This window comes from Hyperolius riggenbachi, chromosome 7 (genome assembly GCF_040937935.1).
Source record: "Hyperolius riggenbachi isolate aHypRig1 chromosome 7, aHypRig1.pri, whole genome shotgun sequence".
Lineage (NCBI taxonomy): Eukaryota > Metazoa > Chordata > Amphibia > Anura > Hyperoliidae > Hyperolius > Hyperolius riggenbachi.
In genome coordinates this window covers 86,305,113-86,319,561 of record NC_090652.1, presented here as the reverse complement: position 1 = coordinate 86,319,561, position 14,449 = coordinate 86,305,113, and the positions used below count along the sequence as shown (strand labels likewise).

At 47.7% G+C, this 14,449-nt stretch overlaps 1 protein-coding gene across 4 annotated transcripts in view; it reads right to left on the bottom strand.

Moving 5' to 3' along the window:
* CAPN15 (calpain 15) overlaps positions 1-14,449 on the bottom strand; it is a 150,633-nt gene that overhangs the window by 78,281 nt on the left and 57,903 nt on the right. The window contains exon 1 of one of the 4 annotated variants that reach the window (XM_068244222.1): positions 2,840-3,238. The exons of 2 other annotated variants lie outside the window; for them this stretch is intronic. In XM_068244222.1, coding sequence (XP_068100323.1) covers positions 2,840-2,997 — 158 coding nt within the window. In that variant the 5' untranslated portion in view covers positions 2,998-3,238. Of the gene's footprint in view, positions 1-2,839; positions 3,239-14,449 lie in introns of those variants that run through there. One more of the 4 variants, XM_068244224.1, reaches the window with a different exon arrangement.

Below are 14,449 nucleotides of genomic sequence, written 5' to 3'. Positions count from 1 at the left end.
CCGTTCTGAACGGGATTTCCTGCTTACTCTGATCGCCGAAGGCGATCGGAGTGGGTGGGGGGATGCCGCCGCTCAGCGGCTATCATGTAGCGAGCCCTATGCTCGCTACATGATTTACAAAAAAAAAAATTTTAAAAAACCCTCCTGCGCTGCCTCCTTGCCGGGGAATTGAACCGGCAAGGAGGTTAAAGCTTTTATACTGTAATTACCGAAATCTTTTACAATAGAGAAGCAATGTTCTTACAGCAGAGAGAGCTTATTTTCCATTTCAAGGGCTTAAAGCTGAAGCGTAAACAGCAACTATGCCAAAATCGTGGTCATTTAACTCCCACACAGAGATATAATGATTAATTGAACTATTCAGTATTATTTTGCTATCAGGAGTGTCTGTTTAGCCAGATAAAAGTGTTTTGGCTTTGGCAACATTGATTGTCCACTGCTAATTGCTCAGAATGTATTTACTCATTAAAAGCGACCTCTATATCATATCAGTCCATCCTAAAACACAGCCAATGCTGTTTCTGCATACTCAACACACTCGTTTTAAAACAGATTCCTACCTTCATTTTATTGTATTTTAAATACCCAATTAAAGTGGATCTCCAGGGAAACAACATAAAAATTGAATTCAGCCAGCCTTGTGATTAAGGCAGCTCTGCTACACTCCATGGCAGCCGGTCAGAGACACTGCCATTACCTGTGACTGTTCAGCAGGACTGCCAGGCAACTGGTATTGCTTAAAGAGAACCCGAGGTGTGTTTAAAGAATGTTATCTGCTTACAGAGGCTGGATCTGCCTATACAGCCCAGCCTCTGTTGCTATCCCAAAGCCCCCTAAGGTCCCCCTGCACTCTGCAATCCCCCATAAATCACAGCCGTGCTGTGAGGCTGTGTTTACATCTGTAGTGTCAGTCTCGGCTGCTCCCCCGCCTCCTGCATAGCTCTGGTCCTTGCCCCCATCCCTTCCCTCCAATCAGCAGGGAGGGAAGGGATGCAGGCGGGGACCGGAGTTCTGCAGGAGGCGGGGAGAGCAGCAGACTGACACTATAGAGATAAACACAGCCAGCTCTGACAAGCTGTTTGTCAGCAGCGTGGCTGTGATTTATGAGGGATTGCAGAGTGCAGGAGGACCTTAGGGGGGTTTGGGATAGCAACAGAGGCTGGGCTGTATAGGCAGATCCAGCCTCTGTATGCAGATAACATTCTTCAAACCCACCTCGGGTTCTCTTTAAAGGAGTACTGTAAGGGAGGGGGTTAGGGGAGAAAAAAAAAAATTACCTGGGGCTTCTAATGTCCCCCGCAGACGTCCTGTGCCTGCGCAGCCACTCACCGATGCTCGGGTCCCAGTCTCTGGTTCACATCTGGAATTTCCGACTTTAAAGTCTGTAAACCACCGCGCCTGCGCAGCCATGCCCTCGCTCCCGCTGACATCATTAGGAGTGTATTGTGCAGGCCCAGAACAGTCTACGCCTGCGCAGTACGCTCCTGGTGACGTCAGCGTGTACAAGGACACAGCCACACAGGCGCAGTGGTTTTTCGACTTTAGAGTGGGAAATTCTAGAAGTGAACCGGAGGCGGGACCGGAGCATCGGTGAGTGGCTGTGCAGGCACAGGACCTCTGCAGGGGAGCATTAGAAGCCCCAGGTAAGCTCAGCTCGTTTTCTCCCCTACAGTAGTCCTTTCAAAGGATACAAATATGGCAGCCTCCATATACCTCTCACTACAGTTGTGCTTTAATTCATCGGCCAATCAGCAGGCTTGACAAAGGAAGATGAGAAGTTAAAATAATACAGGGGTCACTGGACTGCCTGTGTGTGTGTGTGGGAGGCACTGAAATCATTCAAGTATCTGGAAAGAATGACAAATCCACAGGCAGTTCACAAACATGCATTTTTATCTGCGCAATTTCCCCTAGATTTACCAATAAGTGATTTAAACAAAACGTAATTAGCCAAGATAATATTCTAATTCAACGCACCATGCATTGTATCAGAGCCAAAAGTAACCGAACTGAGGAAACCGCAATCGACTAAGTCATAAAATTAGTCATGTAATTGTTCAGGAATTGGCAGCAACAGCGTGGATCAGAACTGAAAATCCGCGATGAAAGAAATTCAGTGCTTTGTCTCATCCTGCATCGAACAGGATGTTCATACACAGGGCAACATGACCTGCGGGAGTGCAGAGTGACCCAGGAACCTAAGCAACCCAAAAACTGAAAGGAACAGGCTTTGTAAACAGATTGTTGTGACTGTAAAGAAAAACGAGTGAAAAAACAAATCATTCTGACCTGAATTTCCTCTCTGTTTAACGGGGTAAGCATAAAAAATAGTCAAAGCAAAATAAAGAGACCACAATACTTAATGCCACATCATAATAAAAAAATAAACTATAGAGTTTTATACAATCTATATGTTAACATTTTTTATTTATATGCCTAATTCTGGAGTGTGTAGCCTTACAAAAACAAACAAAAAAAAATTATATTGACCCTCTGCTTAATTACACACACATATGATAAGACTCCCGCACCCCCTGCTTAAAAAAAATTAACTCTTCTAGAACAGGTTTAAGTAAGTTTTGGACTACGAAGCAAACAGCACTTGAAAATGCCAATATTAGCTGCAGGCAAATTTATATAAACAAGACACTCGACCACGTACAGATCCAGTTAACAAGGCAAAGTGATGTGTATCAGCCCCCTAGCAACCAATCGAAAAGCTTTCTCTCCACTCAGACTAGTTGCTATGGGTTACAGCAGGCAGAGCATGCATCTTTCCCACTTTACAGAACAAGCTTGATGGAGTTAAAACAACAACACTCAAGAGAACCTTTCTTACCTGTGCGTCCTGTACATGGGAATGACAGAGCCATGCCATAGAGGCCCGGGGACCCCGTTCCTATGCCAGCCCAGCAGGCTGAGTCCAGGGTACACGGTGCCCATGGAGCCATGGTGTGACTTGCCCTCTGCTGCCAGGGAAGATGCCGAGCTGCCCATGTGTGCCACACACACAACTTATCCCGGGCTAGAGCTGAGAGAGCCACAGAGGAAGCGGCAGGAGTTGGTGGAGGGCATTAGAGATAGGAGGAGGAGGAGGGGGGGGAGGTGAGGGTGAGCGTAGCAGCAGACACAGAAGCAGAGGATACAGTGAGGGATGGGGCAGCAGAGCTGTCAGGAGGTTTGGCAGCAGGATGGGAGGTGCACAGGAACAGGAGGGAGGGTTGAGGGAAGACACTGGAGAGGATGGAAGGAATCACCTTTATTACACACAGCCAGCGTGCGCAGGAGAGAGAGGAAGAAAAAACAAAAGTGGAAGAAGTGACTCAAATGAAAATGGAATACACAGGCAAGAAAGAAAAAAATCACTGTAGTCAAATGAGAGTGGGTGGCTGGGCAGCTGTGTCCCTCTGTGCCGGGTGACAAGTGACATGTGCACTATTCATCAATGACGAGACTGGGAACCTGTCCTGCAGCATTCAGGTGACATTACAGCGCTGTCACTTGACATGGGCATCTACACAGCTCTACCGGTAATGAGGCACCTTTTACAGAGACAATTAAGCATCATAAAACGAGGCGCCGCGGCTCGTTACAGGAGAGCTCCGCCCCTGCCTGCCAGCTGATTGGCTGCTCTCGCATGCTCGCTGCTTTTATTGCACAACAAAGATTTCCATTAGTTCCAGGAAATAGTCCATTAATGTGGCTTGTAAAAGAAAGCTCATCAGCTTAACTAAAGGAGGCTTCTGCCTTTACACATACAAGGGAAAGAAGGAAGCACTGGGGATATTCTGCACAACTTAAAGGGGACCTGAAGAAGTGAGAGGGATGTGGTGGCTGCCATATTTTTTTCCAGTTGCCTGGCATCCTGTTGATCTTTCATAGAACAGGAGGGTCAGATTCACACACCTGACACAAGCATGCAGCAAATGCAGCCAAACTTAAAGGGAATCAAAACTAAGTTAGGTTAGTAAGGTTTCACTTACCTGAGGCTTTTACCAGCCCCCTGCAGCCATCCTGTGCCCACGCTGGTACGCAACAATCCTCCAGTCCCCCACCGCGGCTCAGTTTAGTTTTCCTCTGACTGAGCAAGTTGATGGCCACCGCACCTGCATGGCGTTGGCTGTGAGCATCATCGTTCGTGCTCCGTCGACGGAAGCATCCTGCGCAGACGCAGTAGAGGTCTTCTCTTACTGCTCCTTCGCAGGACACTCCCGGCAACGGAAGTGCGAACGAGGATGCACGTGGCCAGCGCAGGCGTGGTGGCCATCGACTTGCAAGTCAGCAAAAAAGAAACTTTGCCGTGGCAGGGGACCAGAGGATTGTTGAGTACCGGCGTGGGCACAGGGCGGCTGCAGGGGGGGGGGGGGCGGTAGAGGCCACAGATAAATTAAACTATTTTTTTAAGTTAGTTTAGGTTCCCTTAAAGATTTGTACACACCTGCAACTATTCCACCCAACTATTGTTCAAACTTGGTCTGTTGGACGATAGTTGGTCATGTGTACGGGTGGGCAAACGACTACATGAGCGACTTATTAGAGGTGGTTTTCCCGATCCAACAGGTGGATCAACTTACAGGACAGTTGGGCTAATATGCAGAATCTCTGCAGAGCACCACATCACAGCAAATCTCTGCATAACACCACACCACAGCAAATCTCTGCACCTCAGCGAATCTCTGCTCAGCACCACACCTCAGCAAATCTCTGCAGAGCAACACACCACAGCAAATCTCTGCAGAGCAACACACCACAGCAAATCTCTGCAGAGCACTGCACCACAGCGAATCTCTGCAGAGCACCGCACCTCAGCGAATCTCTGCAGAGCACCGCACCTCAGCGAATCTCTGCAGAGCACCGCACCTCAGCGAATCTCTGCAGAGCACCGCACCTCAGCGAATCTCTGCAGAGCACCGCACCTCAGCGAATCTCTGCAGAGCACCGCACCTCAGCGAATCTCTGCAGAGCACCGCACCTCAGCGAATCTCTGCAGAGCACCGCACCTCAGCGAATCTCTGCAGAGCACCGCACCTCAGCGAATCTCTGCAGAGCACCGCACCTCAGCGAATCTCTGCAGAGCACCGCACCTCAGCGAATCTCTGCAGAGCACCGCACCTCAGCGAATCTCTGCAGAGCACCGCACCTCAGCGAATCTCTGCAGAGCACCGCACCTCAGCGAATCTCTGCAGAGCACTGCACCTCAGCGAATCTCTGCAGAGCACTGCACCTCAGCGAATCTCTGCAGAGCACTGCACCTCAGCGAATCTCTGCAGAGCACTGCACCTCAGCGAATCTCTGCAGAGCACTGCACCTCAGCGAATCTCTGCAGAGCACTGCACCTCAGCGAATCTCTGCAGAGCACTGCACCTCAGCGAATCTCTGCAGAGCACTGCACCTCAGCGAATCTCTGCAGAGCACTGCACCTCAGCGAATCTCTGCAGAGCACTGCACCTCAGCGAATCTCTGCAGAGCACTGCACCTCAGCGAATCTCTTCTCAGCACCCCACCTTGGCAAATCCCCGCAGAGCACCACACCTTGGTCAATCTTTGTAAAGCATTAACCCTCAGTGAATTTCTGTAGAATACCAAACCTCAGTGAATTTCTGTACAGTGGCAAATCTCAGCAGATACCTGTTAACTCTTAGTAAATCCCTGTAGGATACCAAATCTCACTGAATTTCTATAGAGAACAAAATCTCAGAGAATATCTGCAATGCACCAAACCGCAGTAAATCTCTGCGGAGCCTGAACTCTTTGTGAATATCTGCAGTGTACCAAATCTCAGTGATTTCTGTGGCACACTTAATTTCAGTGAATTTCTGTAAAGCACAGAATCTTGGTAAAGCCCAGTAGAGCACCAAATGTCAGTGAATATGCAAACAGGAAAAAGCACCAGGGCTGTGGAGTCAGAGCAATTTTGGGTGCCTGGAGTCGAAATCGGTGGTTTTAATAAACTGCGAAGTCTGATGATTTTGTACCAACTCTACAGCCCTGGTAAGAATTAGACTAAGGAGTCGGAAGTCAAGGAGTGATTTTGGGCACCTATAGTGGTAGGTTTGATAAACTGAAGAGGTGGAGTCGGATGATTTTTGTACCAATTCCAAAGCTCTGTAAAGCAATCACAGTTCCTTCATGCCTCGTGAATGAGTGCACTTTCTTATGTTCCAAAATCAAAAACACCACTATAACTAGGGTTGTTTTAAATACCTTGTTCAATTCAAATAAAACCATTGAAATGGAAAATCGTGTTAAGATTTTGTATACATTTAATACATGTAAAAGGAAAACCCCCTTAATTGACTAAAGAAGTCATTGAATGTCTGATCAGTCTTCTTGCTAAGTACTAATAATGTTCTTCAAGGCAACGCATGTCCACTTGGAAGGTGCCTCTGGCATAATCTGCACCTGTCCAAGGTCCTCATTGTAAATACCTGTATGAATGATACTGGAAGCCTCCCAGATTAACCCTGCAGGACATGAGATAAGCTCCATCACATCCACCCATTTATGACTGGATCACGTGATCTTTTCATGTGTGTTGGTCATTAACAGTTAATGTCACCACTTGCTGTGAGGTCAGAAAACTCTCTCAGGTAACCATGCGTCTGGTTCCTCCCAGCTCCTGACAATCAGCCAAACTCTCCTATTTTGTAGAGTGCTACGGAAAATGTTGGTGCTATATAAATAAAAACATTATTCAACAGGCTGGACAGAAAGCCCTTAAATAAGCAGACTCCACCAAACAGTGGCCATACACTGCAAGTGCCCCATACAATTTAAGTGCCCCACTCTTGCAAATAGACTAAATACACCATGGCTGGATGCTAATCAGGGAGTTGCTACTGTTTACCACCTTGTACCATTAGATTTTTGTATAAAACACTAGGTCCACTAAGTGACAATAAAAGCCATATAAGGTAGCTAAATCTTAATGACTATTATTAAAAATGTACATGTGTGTATACCATACAATCTATAGAAAAGAGAGATGGACAGAGGGGGTCTTTGTTCATCCCCCACCACTCCAATTTGTATCTCCAGAGTGGGGAGTAACTATCCCCAGGTTTCTCAGAAGATACCTCGCACTTAAAAAAAAAAAAAACCATACAAAAGATAGTAGATTGGCTTGGTCGTGGTGCGGTGAATGATGAATTGAATTATTCAATTTATCGTTCACCGCGCCACGACCATTAGATCTTGGTCACGTGATAAATAAAAATTACAGCCTTTCTCAATTGAATGATGATTGTTCTATCATCATATTTTGACTTGCCAGATATCCTCAGGCATTAATTAAGTCAAGAAATTATTCAGAATAGCCAGGGCGCCTCTCCCCCCCCCCCCCCCTATATGAGTGTATGCAGAGTGGCCACAGCAGAGCGCCCAGTATCCTACCTCACCAGTGCAACCAGTATTTCTCTCAAAGCACCCCCCCCCCCCCCACACACACACACACACACACCCTTATTTATCTAGCTGGACCCCAAGGGCAGCCAGTAACCTCTCCTGGTCCCCAAGTGCAGCCAGTAACCTCTCCTGGACCCCAAGTGCAGCCAGTAACCTCTCCTGGACCCCAAGTGCAGCCAGTAACCTCTCCTGGACCCCAAGTGCAGCCAGTAACCTCTCCTGGACCCCAAGTGCAACCAGTAACCTCTCCTGGACCCCAAGTGCAACCAGTAACCTCTCCTGGACCCCAAGTGCAGCCAATAACCTCTCCTGGACCCCAAGTGCAGCCAATAACCTCTCCTGGACCCCAAGTGCAGCCAGTAACCTCTCCTGGACCCCAAGTGCAGCCAGTAACCTCTCCTGGACCCCCAAGTGCAGCCAGTAACCTCTCCTGGACCCCAAGTGCAACCAGTAACCTCTCCTGGACCCCAAGTGCAGCCAGTAACCTCTCCTGGACCCCAAGTGCAGCCAGTAACCTCTCCTGGACCCCAAGTGCAACCAGTAACCTCTCCTGGACCCCAAGTGCAACCAGTAACCTCTCCTGGACCCCAAGTGCAACCAGTAACCTCTCCTGGACCCCAAGTGCAGCCAGTAACCTCTCCTGGTCCCCAAGTGCAGCCAGTAACCTCTCCTGGACCCAAAGTGCAACCAGTAACCTCTCCTGGACCCCAAGTGCAGCCAGCAGCCTAACCTGGTCCACAAGTGCAGCCAGTAGCTTCTCCTGGACCCCAAGTGCAACCAGTAACCTCTCCTGGACCCCAAGTGCAACCAGTAACATCTCCTGGTCCACAAGTGCAGCCAGTAACCTCTTCTGGTCCACAAGTGCAGCCAGTAACCTCTCCTGGTCCCCAAGTGCAGCCAGTAACCTCTCCTGGACCCCAAGTGCAGCCAGTAACCTCTCCTGGACCCCAAGTGCAGCCAGTAACCTCTCCTGGTCCACAAGTGCAGCCAGTAACCTCTCCTGGTCCCCAAGTGCAGCCAGTAACCTCTCCTGGTCCCCAAGTGCAGCCAGTAACCTCTCCTGAACCCCAAGTGCAGCCAGTAACCTCTCCTGGTCCCTACTTGAAGCCGTTAACTTTCCTGGACCCACTTACGGTATACAGGATGTACATTTGAGTATATACAGTGTGATAATTGATGGGTCTATTGAATCAAACCTCTAATCAATTAAAAGCATGATTTGATTTAAAGCTAGCTTCATAGAATGATTCAAGAGCTGATCCATAAAGTAAGGCACAAATAAAGATAGATAAAATGTAGAACTGTTGCTTACAGCAACCAATGAGGTTTCAGATGTTTAAAGAAAAACGAAACAAGCATTCTGATTGGTTGCTGTGGGCTTCCATCTTTGCTTTAGATGTATTTGCCCAGACGACGAGCGTTTCTGCCGATCCATCTTCTTGCCAGTGGATATGCGTGATGTTACACGACGGGTGCGACAAGACTTCAGGCAATCGCTGTACTTTACTTGGGAGTCATCGGGAATCTTAAAGATCTGCTGTGATAGTCATTATCGTTGCGCGACACTTAGCGACATTCGTGTGATTGTGCGCCTGTACCCACGTTGCAATATTACGTAGACGACTGCGCGTCGCTCAAAAAAGTCATTCCTTGGGAAAATCGTCGGGAGGACCGCGATGTGGGTACGGCCTTTAGTCCCTTGATCACTGCAACTCAGCATTCCATTCATCTCCTCATTGTCACACCTCGGTCAGCAAAATCAACAACATAACAAATGCCAGCTATTCTGAAAAATATAGCTATATATTTTTTAGCTACATTGAATGCCACTTTAAAATAAGCTTCCAGGTCTTGCTAAAGACATGACTAAAGATATGCACTCTGCTGTGCAGAAATGTTGGCACTGCTTGTGTAAATAAACAGATTAAACAGTCTGTTTCAGGTCTTGACAGCAACATTACTCACAATTACCACTCGGAGGGAACATCAGAACAGACCTGTGGCTGCAGTCACACTACACCACAAGCAGCAGGACACAGAGTGGCAATCATGTCTGCTGACTGCAGGGGGCAGCCTTCTGTCTATCTCTGTTTACCGTGTGTTTCTTGATGATGTAGTATCACAGCTATGAATTGCAACAGAATAATACCTGGTTTGTTCTCTGTGGTGTTGAATATGACAAACTGATGATTTTGGTATCCCATTGGCGTAACTACAATTCATCTGACCCCCCCAAGAAAAACTTTGATGGAGTCCCCCCACAATGTTCACACCCTTCCCTCCCCTTTTTGCCCATCTCATAAGGGTCATAAAACAAGTTTAGCCATCTTGATCTTCACCCCCATAACAAGTGTAGCCACAAAAACACCTGATCTGAACTATAGTCTCCTGTATCAGAGGAAGGGAAGGTTAGTAGTTGGAGCCTCCACAGTTCTGTTCCCCCATGCGATTGCTGGGGCTGCTCCCCTCTAGTTACAGCCCTGATTCCCAGAATCCTTTGCAGCAGACAGCTTTTTAATACTATTGCCTTAAAGTACTCCCGAAAATCAAGTCCATGCAGGGCTAGATTACCTTATCCAGAGAAGCCTGAGTGCTGCTCATTGTCTTCAGCGTCCCTTCCATTCCCCAAACCCAATCTTCTTCGACTGGCTCTTTCTGATAAGGAGCCTCTCGGAAGTTTGCCCCGGTGATGAGCGATTCACAACATGGCCAAGTTATAAACCACCCGTGCACAGCAAAAAGGTATTGCTCAATTACAAGCAGTTTTTAACTCCGCATGTGCAGGTCCAAACCCACACATGCACAATTCAGAATGGCTAGTCGCGGCTCGGAGGTGGGTGAGGGGAAGACTTCCAGGAGGCTGCTGAGGACCGCAGCCGAGAAACGGGAGGGATGTTCAAAGACAATGAGCAGCACCAGGCTTCTCTGGATAAGGTAATCTAGCCCTCCATGGGCTTAACTTAATCAATTTCCCCCAATTCAGGGGTGCTTTAAGGTGCTTACACACATTAACAAAATGGTAGTCGGCCAGAGGGATCAGGACTTAATCCCTCAGGTGGCAGTCAGGCCCCGTGCTGTATAGACGCCTTGCTCCACTACTGCAGATGATGTATATGTTTCCATGGAGAAGGGAGGAGGGAAAAGGTGCTGCGGATGAAGGGCCAGCTTCCGGGGGTTGAGGTAAGGAGGGGACCATTGCGCTTGTAGCTCGTCATTAAAAGATTTGGCATTACTGATTTTAGAAAGAGCTTTATGGAATGATGCATAAGATTTACAGAAATGAACTGAGGAAAACCACTAGTACTGCATCGCATTACTTCATAATCCTGCAGGGTCTCAGAGGACCTTGCAGTGAGGGCAAGCCTGTCCCACACATCAGTGTTCTCATCAGGCTCTTTTAGCCGGGTACTCCACCCGGCTAATTTTGGTGAGCACCCGGCTGTCGTCAGCTCCCCTATACTGTAAGCAGATTTGCACCGGCCCTGCATTCTCCCGTCACGCTCCACCCGGCTACTTTTTTTATGCCACCTGGCTGGAAAAGATTTCTGGGGAGAACACTACACATCTTTTGGTCAATCTTCAGCTCCAAACTGCAGCCCTTTCTTTCTGTGAGTGGGTGTGATATTCTACCACTTTCTCACTGATCAGCCAAGTCACATGATATTTCCAACAACATGTGACCTGCTGCAAACAATGGGGAGCCAGCAGGCAGAGGAGGAACATTGCTACACATTACAACAGTGTTCTTCAATCATGGGAATACTCCAATTCTTTTCTTGGGAATTCACTGGGATCCGTAGCGCAGGTATAAAATGGCGATCTATAACAAAGCACAATTATTCAAAATGCGCGCTGTCACCTGATCCACACCAGCACACAGCTAGGGACCAAATGCTTTGAAAGCTTTAAACTTATCTTCTTCAATCCAGAGCCACACCTTATGTCCACTAGATGGTAATGTTGAGCAGAAAGCCAATTGAGAACTGGTCTACTTTCCCAAGAGCAGTTATCCCTTAAAGTGGACCTGAACTCTTGCACAGCACAGACAGAACACAGAGAAATGCACCCTGTATGTATTTAGGAAGTTTAGCCTGTCAAATTCCCCCTCATCTGTGTCTAATCACAAGTTGTAATTTGATCTCTCCCCACGTCACCTGACTACCATGGCAGATAAGCTCCTTTAAAAGCACAGGATGTTAATATGTCTGCTCCCATGAAAGCAGGAAGTAAAAACAGTGTACATTTATTGTAGGATTTGTAGCAGCTGTAACAAAGTAATGTTTTTCTTTAAAGATTATTATGCTGTTGTGTATCTTTTAGAGCATAGAGGAAGTTTTGCGTTCAGGTCCACTTTAAGGCCGGTTTTACACTTGATGCTTGAGTTGCCGGACGATTCTCCTGCCATATCCCACCGCAACACAAAAAATGACAACAATATGACCCTGCAGTGAAAGGTTCATATGCATAGCTCCGCCCCCGCTCAGTCCCTGCTGAACAGGAAGTACATCACTGGGATTCCCGTAGGACCGCGCTCCAGCATCTACACTTACTGCGTCGTCCATAGACTTCTATTACCCCGGTAACGTGCTGCAGCCCTTGCGTCAGATCAGATATGCACCAGATCGCAATAGGTGTGAAAGTCTTACCTTGCGGTAAAATAGAGCAATGCAACACAGGTTTAACCTGCAAGTGTAAAAGCGGCCTAAAGGGAACCTGAAGCTAGAGGGATATGGTAGCAGCATATTTATTTCCTTTCCAACAATATCAGTTGCCTGGCATCCTGCTGATCTCTTTGGCATCAGTGGTGTCTGAATCACACAAGCAATTTCTTAGAGCAGAGAGTTCTGAGTTCAAGTCTGCTTTAAAAGCTTTGCACTGTGTACACTTGTGAAGATATTCCTGTTGCACAGAAAACTTCAGCCACTCAAAGTACAGCGGCTCAAAAATTGTCGGCTAGCTCATCCTTGACGAGAAGAGATGCTGGTGAGAGAGCTTTATGGTCTCTTTTAACCACTTTTCTCTTCTAGTGGTTCTGGGTCACCATGAACTATCTGGGAACTCTGATGACAAGAAGAGGTGAGGCTGGAGCTGAGCGCTGGCTGCACTTATGACAAAGTGAGAAGCTGTGTAGGAGGAAGGAGCGCTGGGAAACACTATGCCAGAGGCACGATAAGAACCGACACGGATCACAGGGCAGACAGATGGGGACTGTGCAAAGTACAGGAGGCAAAATATGACACTTCTCACCGCTGCCTAGCAGACCTTCTAATGCAAGGCATGCTGGGAGTTGTAGTGCCCCAGCAGGAAGGGGATTTTAGAGGGTGATACAAAGCTCTATGGCACTAGTTTCTTATCTAGTTCTGACCCGTAACCAGCAATCTTAAAGTGAAATGCAGTAAATTATTCAGGATACCCAGTTTTCTGTTAGTTTTCCTGGCTTCAGCATTACAAAACACTTCCTATAGCTATATATTGTTGTATATGGGTATGCAGCTTCGCCCGCCCAGTAATGCTTAGCCCGGGCTGTTTAGCTATAAGGAATTCTACTCCCGGAGCATTCTGGGAGACCAGGCATTATTTTCACTGGCTTCGGAATTCTCAGAAACAAACATACCACAGAGCTGCACCTGTCGAATAAAGAGGTCATGGGTGCCACTATCGATTGATCAATTCGAGCGGTTTTGCCTGGAGATTAAGTGGGGGCCATGTTGCGGTGGCTGGACAGTGTGATGGTTAAGGGCTCTGCCTCTGACAAAGGAGACCTGGACTTAGGTTTCAGCGATATGACAAGTTCACAGCTCAGGGACAACAAGCTCCCCAGAATTTTTTTATCAGCCGGGTGGCATGAAAAAGTAGCCGGGTGGGGTGCGACAAGAGAATGCAGGGCTGACGCTTCCCTGGACAACTCTACTTATAGCATAAAAGGAGGTAAGCTGATGACAGCTGGGTGCTGGCAAAAACTAGCTGGGTGGAGCACCTGACTAAAAGAGCCTAGGGAGAACACTGATTAGCTCATTCTAAGGTTATTATGCAAATTCTCCCTTACTCGCTGGTGGTTTCTATAACATAAAAGTGAAGAAAGCTCTCGTCATGTCAGCCATAAATCTCCCTGAAAGGTGGAGCTGCAGTAACAGGAATAAGCAGAGCTCTCGCCGCTGTCCAGCGCAGTGTACCAGGGAAATTCCTTGTAACATTACACCACCTTGTTACATTAGCTGCTGCTGTTATATTACACATTTATAACCTGTATGTAGCAGAATCCAAATGAGTGCCAGCGTAAAAAGGGAATCCTTGTCTCCCCAGGCAGCCCTCTGACCCGCAGACTGTGGTCTAGCGGCTTTGGTTTCCAGCAACTGTTACCCACAAATAGCTGCGCTTGACTTAATGTGCAAGTGAAGCTGCTACTTGACAGTCGGATGTATTTCGGAGGCTGGCACTGCTGGGCTGAATAGTTCACAGTCTGGAATGTCCGTCTTCATAGCACTTATAGAGATAAGCAGTGATGATACTGCAGCGAAGAGGTCCTGTATGTCCAGCACTGACCAATACACAAAGCATGCAGGAGCCTTCAGGAAGCTCGCACATAGCAAGATAGTCGAGTGACAGGCAGCCTATTGGGCCAATGAAAGTGCGAGGATCTCATCCTACAAAGTCACAGGACCTGACAAGGTCCAGGGTGGGACAATTGGAGCGGCCGTTAGTTTTGGGGGGAGTGCGAGTAAGCTAGTAGTGCATGCTACAGCAGTAGTGTGTGCTACTTTGAAAATGTTACTTGCGCTGCCACACTAAGCTACGCTGATTGAACAGTGTGCTTAGTGAATCAACCCCAACTATGAGCCAGATGTAGCCATCAAAAGAGCCACATCTGGCTCCCGAGCCATAGGTTCCCTACCCCTGCCCTATAGCTACCTGTCACAGATGGACCCTGTAACCAAATTGCACACGTGGGCTCTGCCGACACCTGTCAAACAAGTGGGCCATGTAGCCAACTCTCATACAGGTAGACCCTATTGCCAACTCTCATACTGGTGGGCCCAGTAGCCAA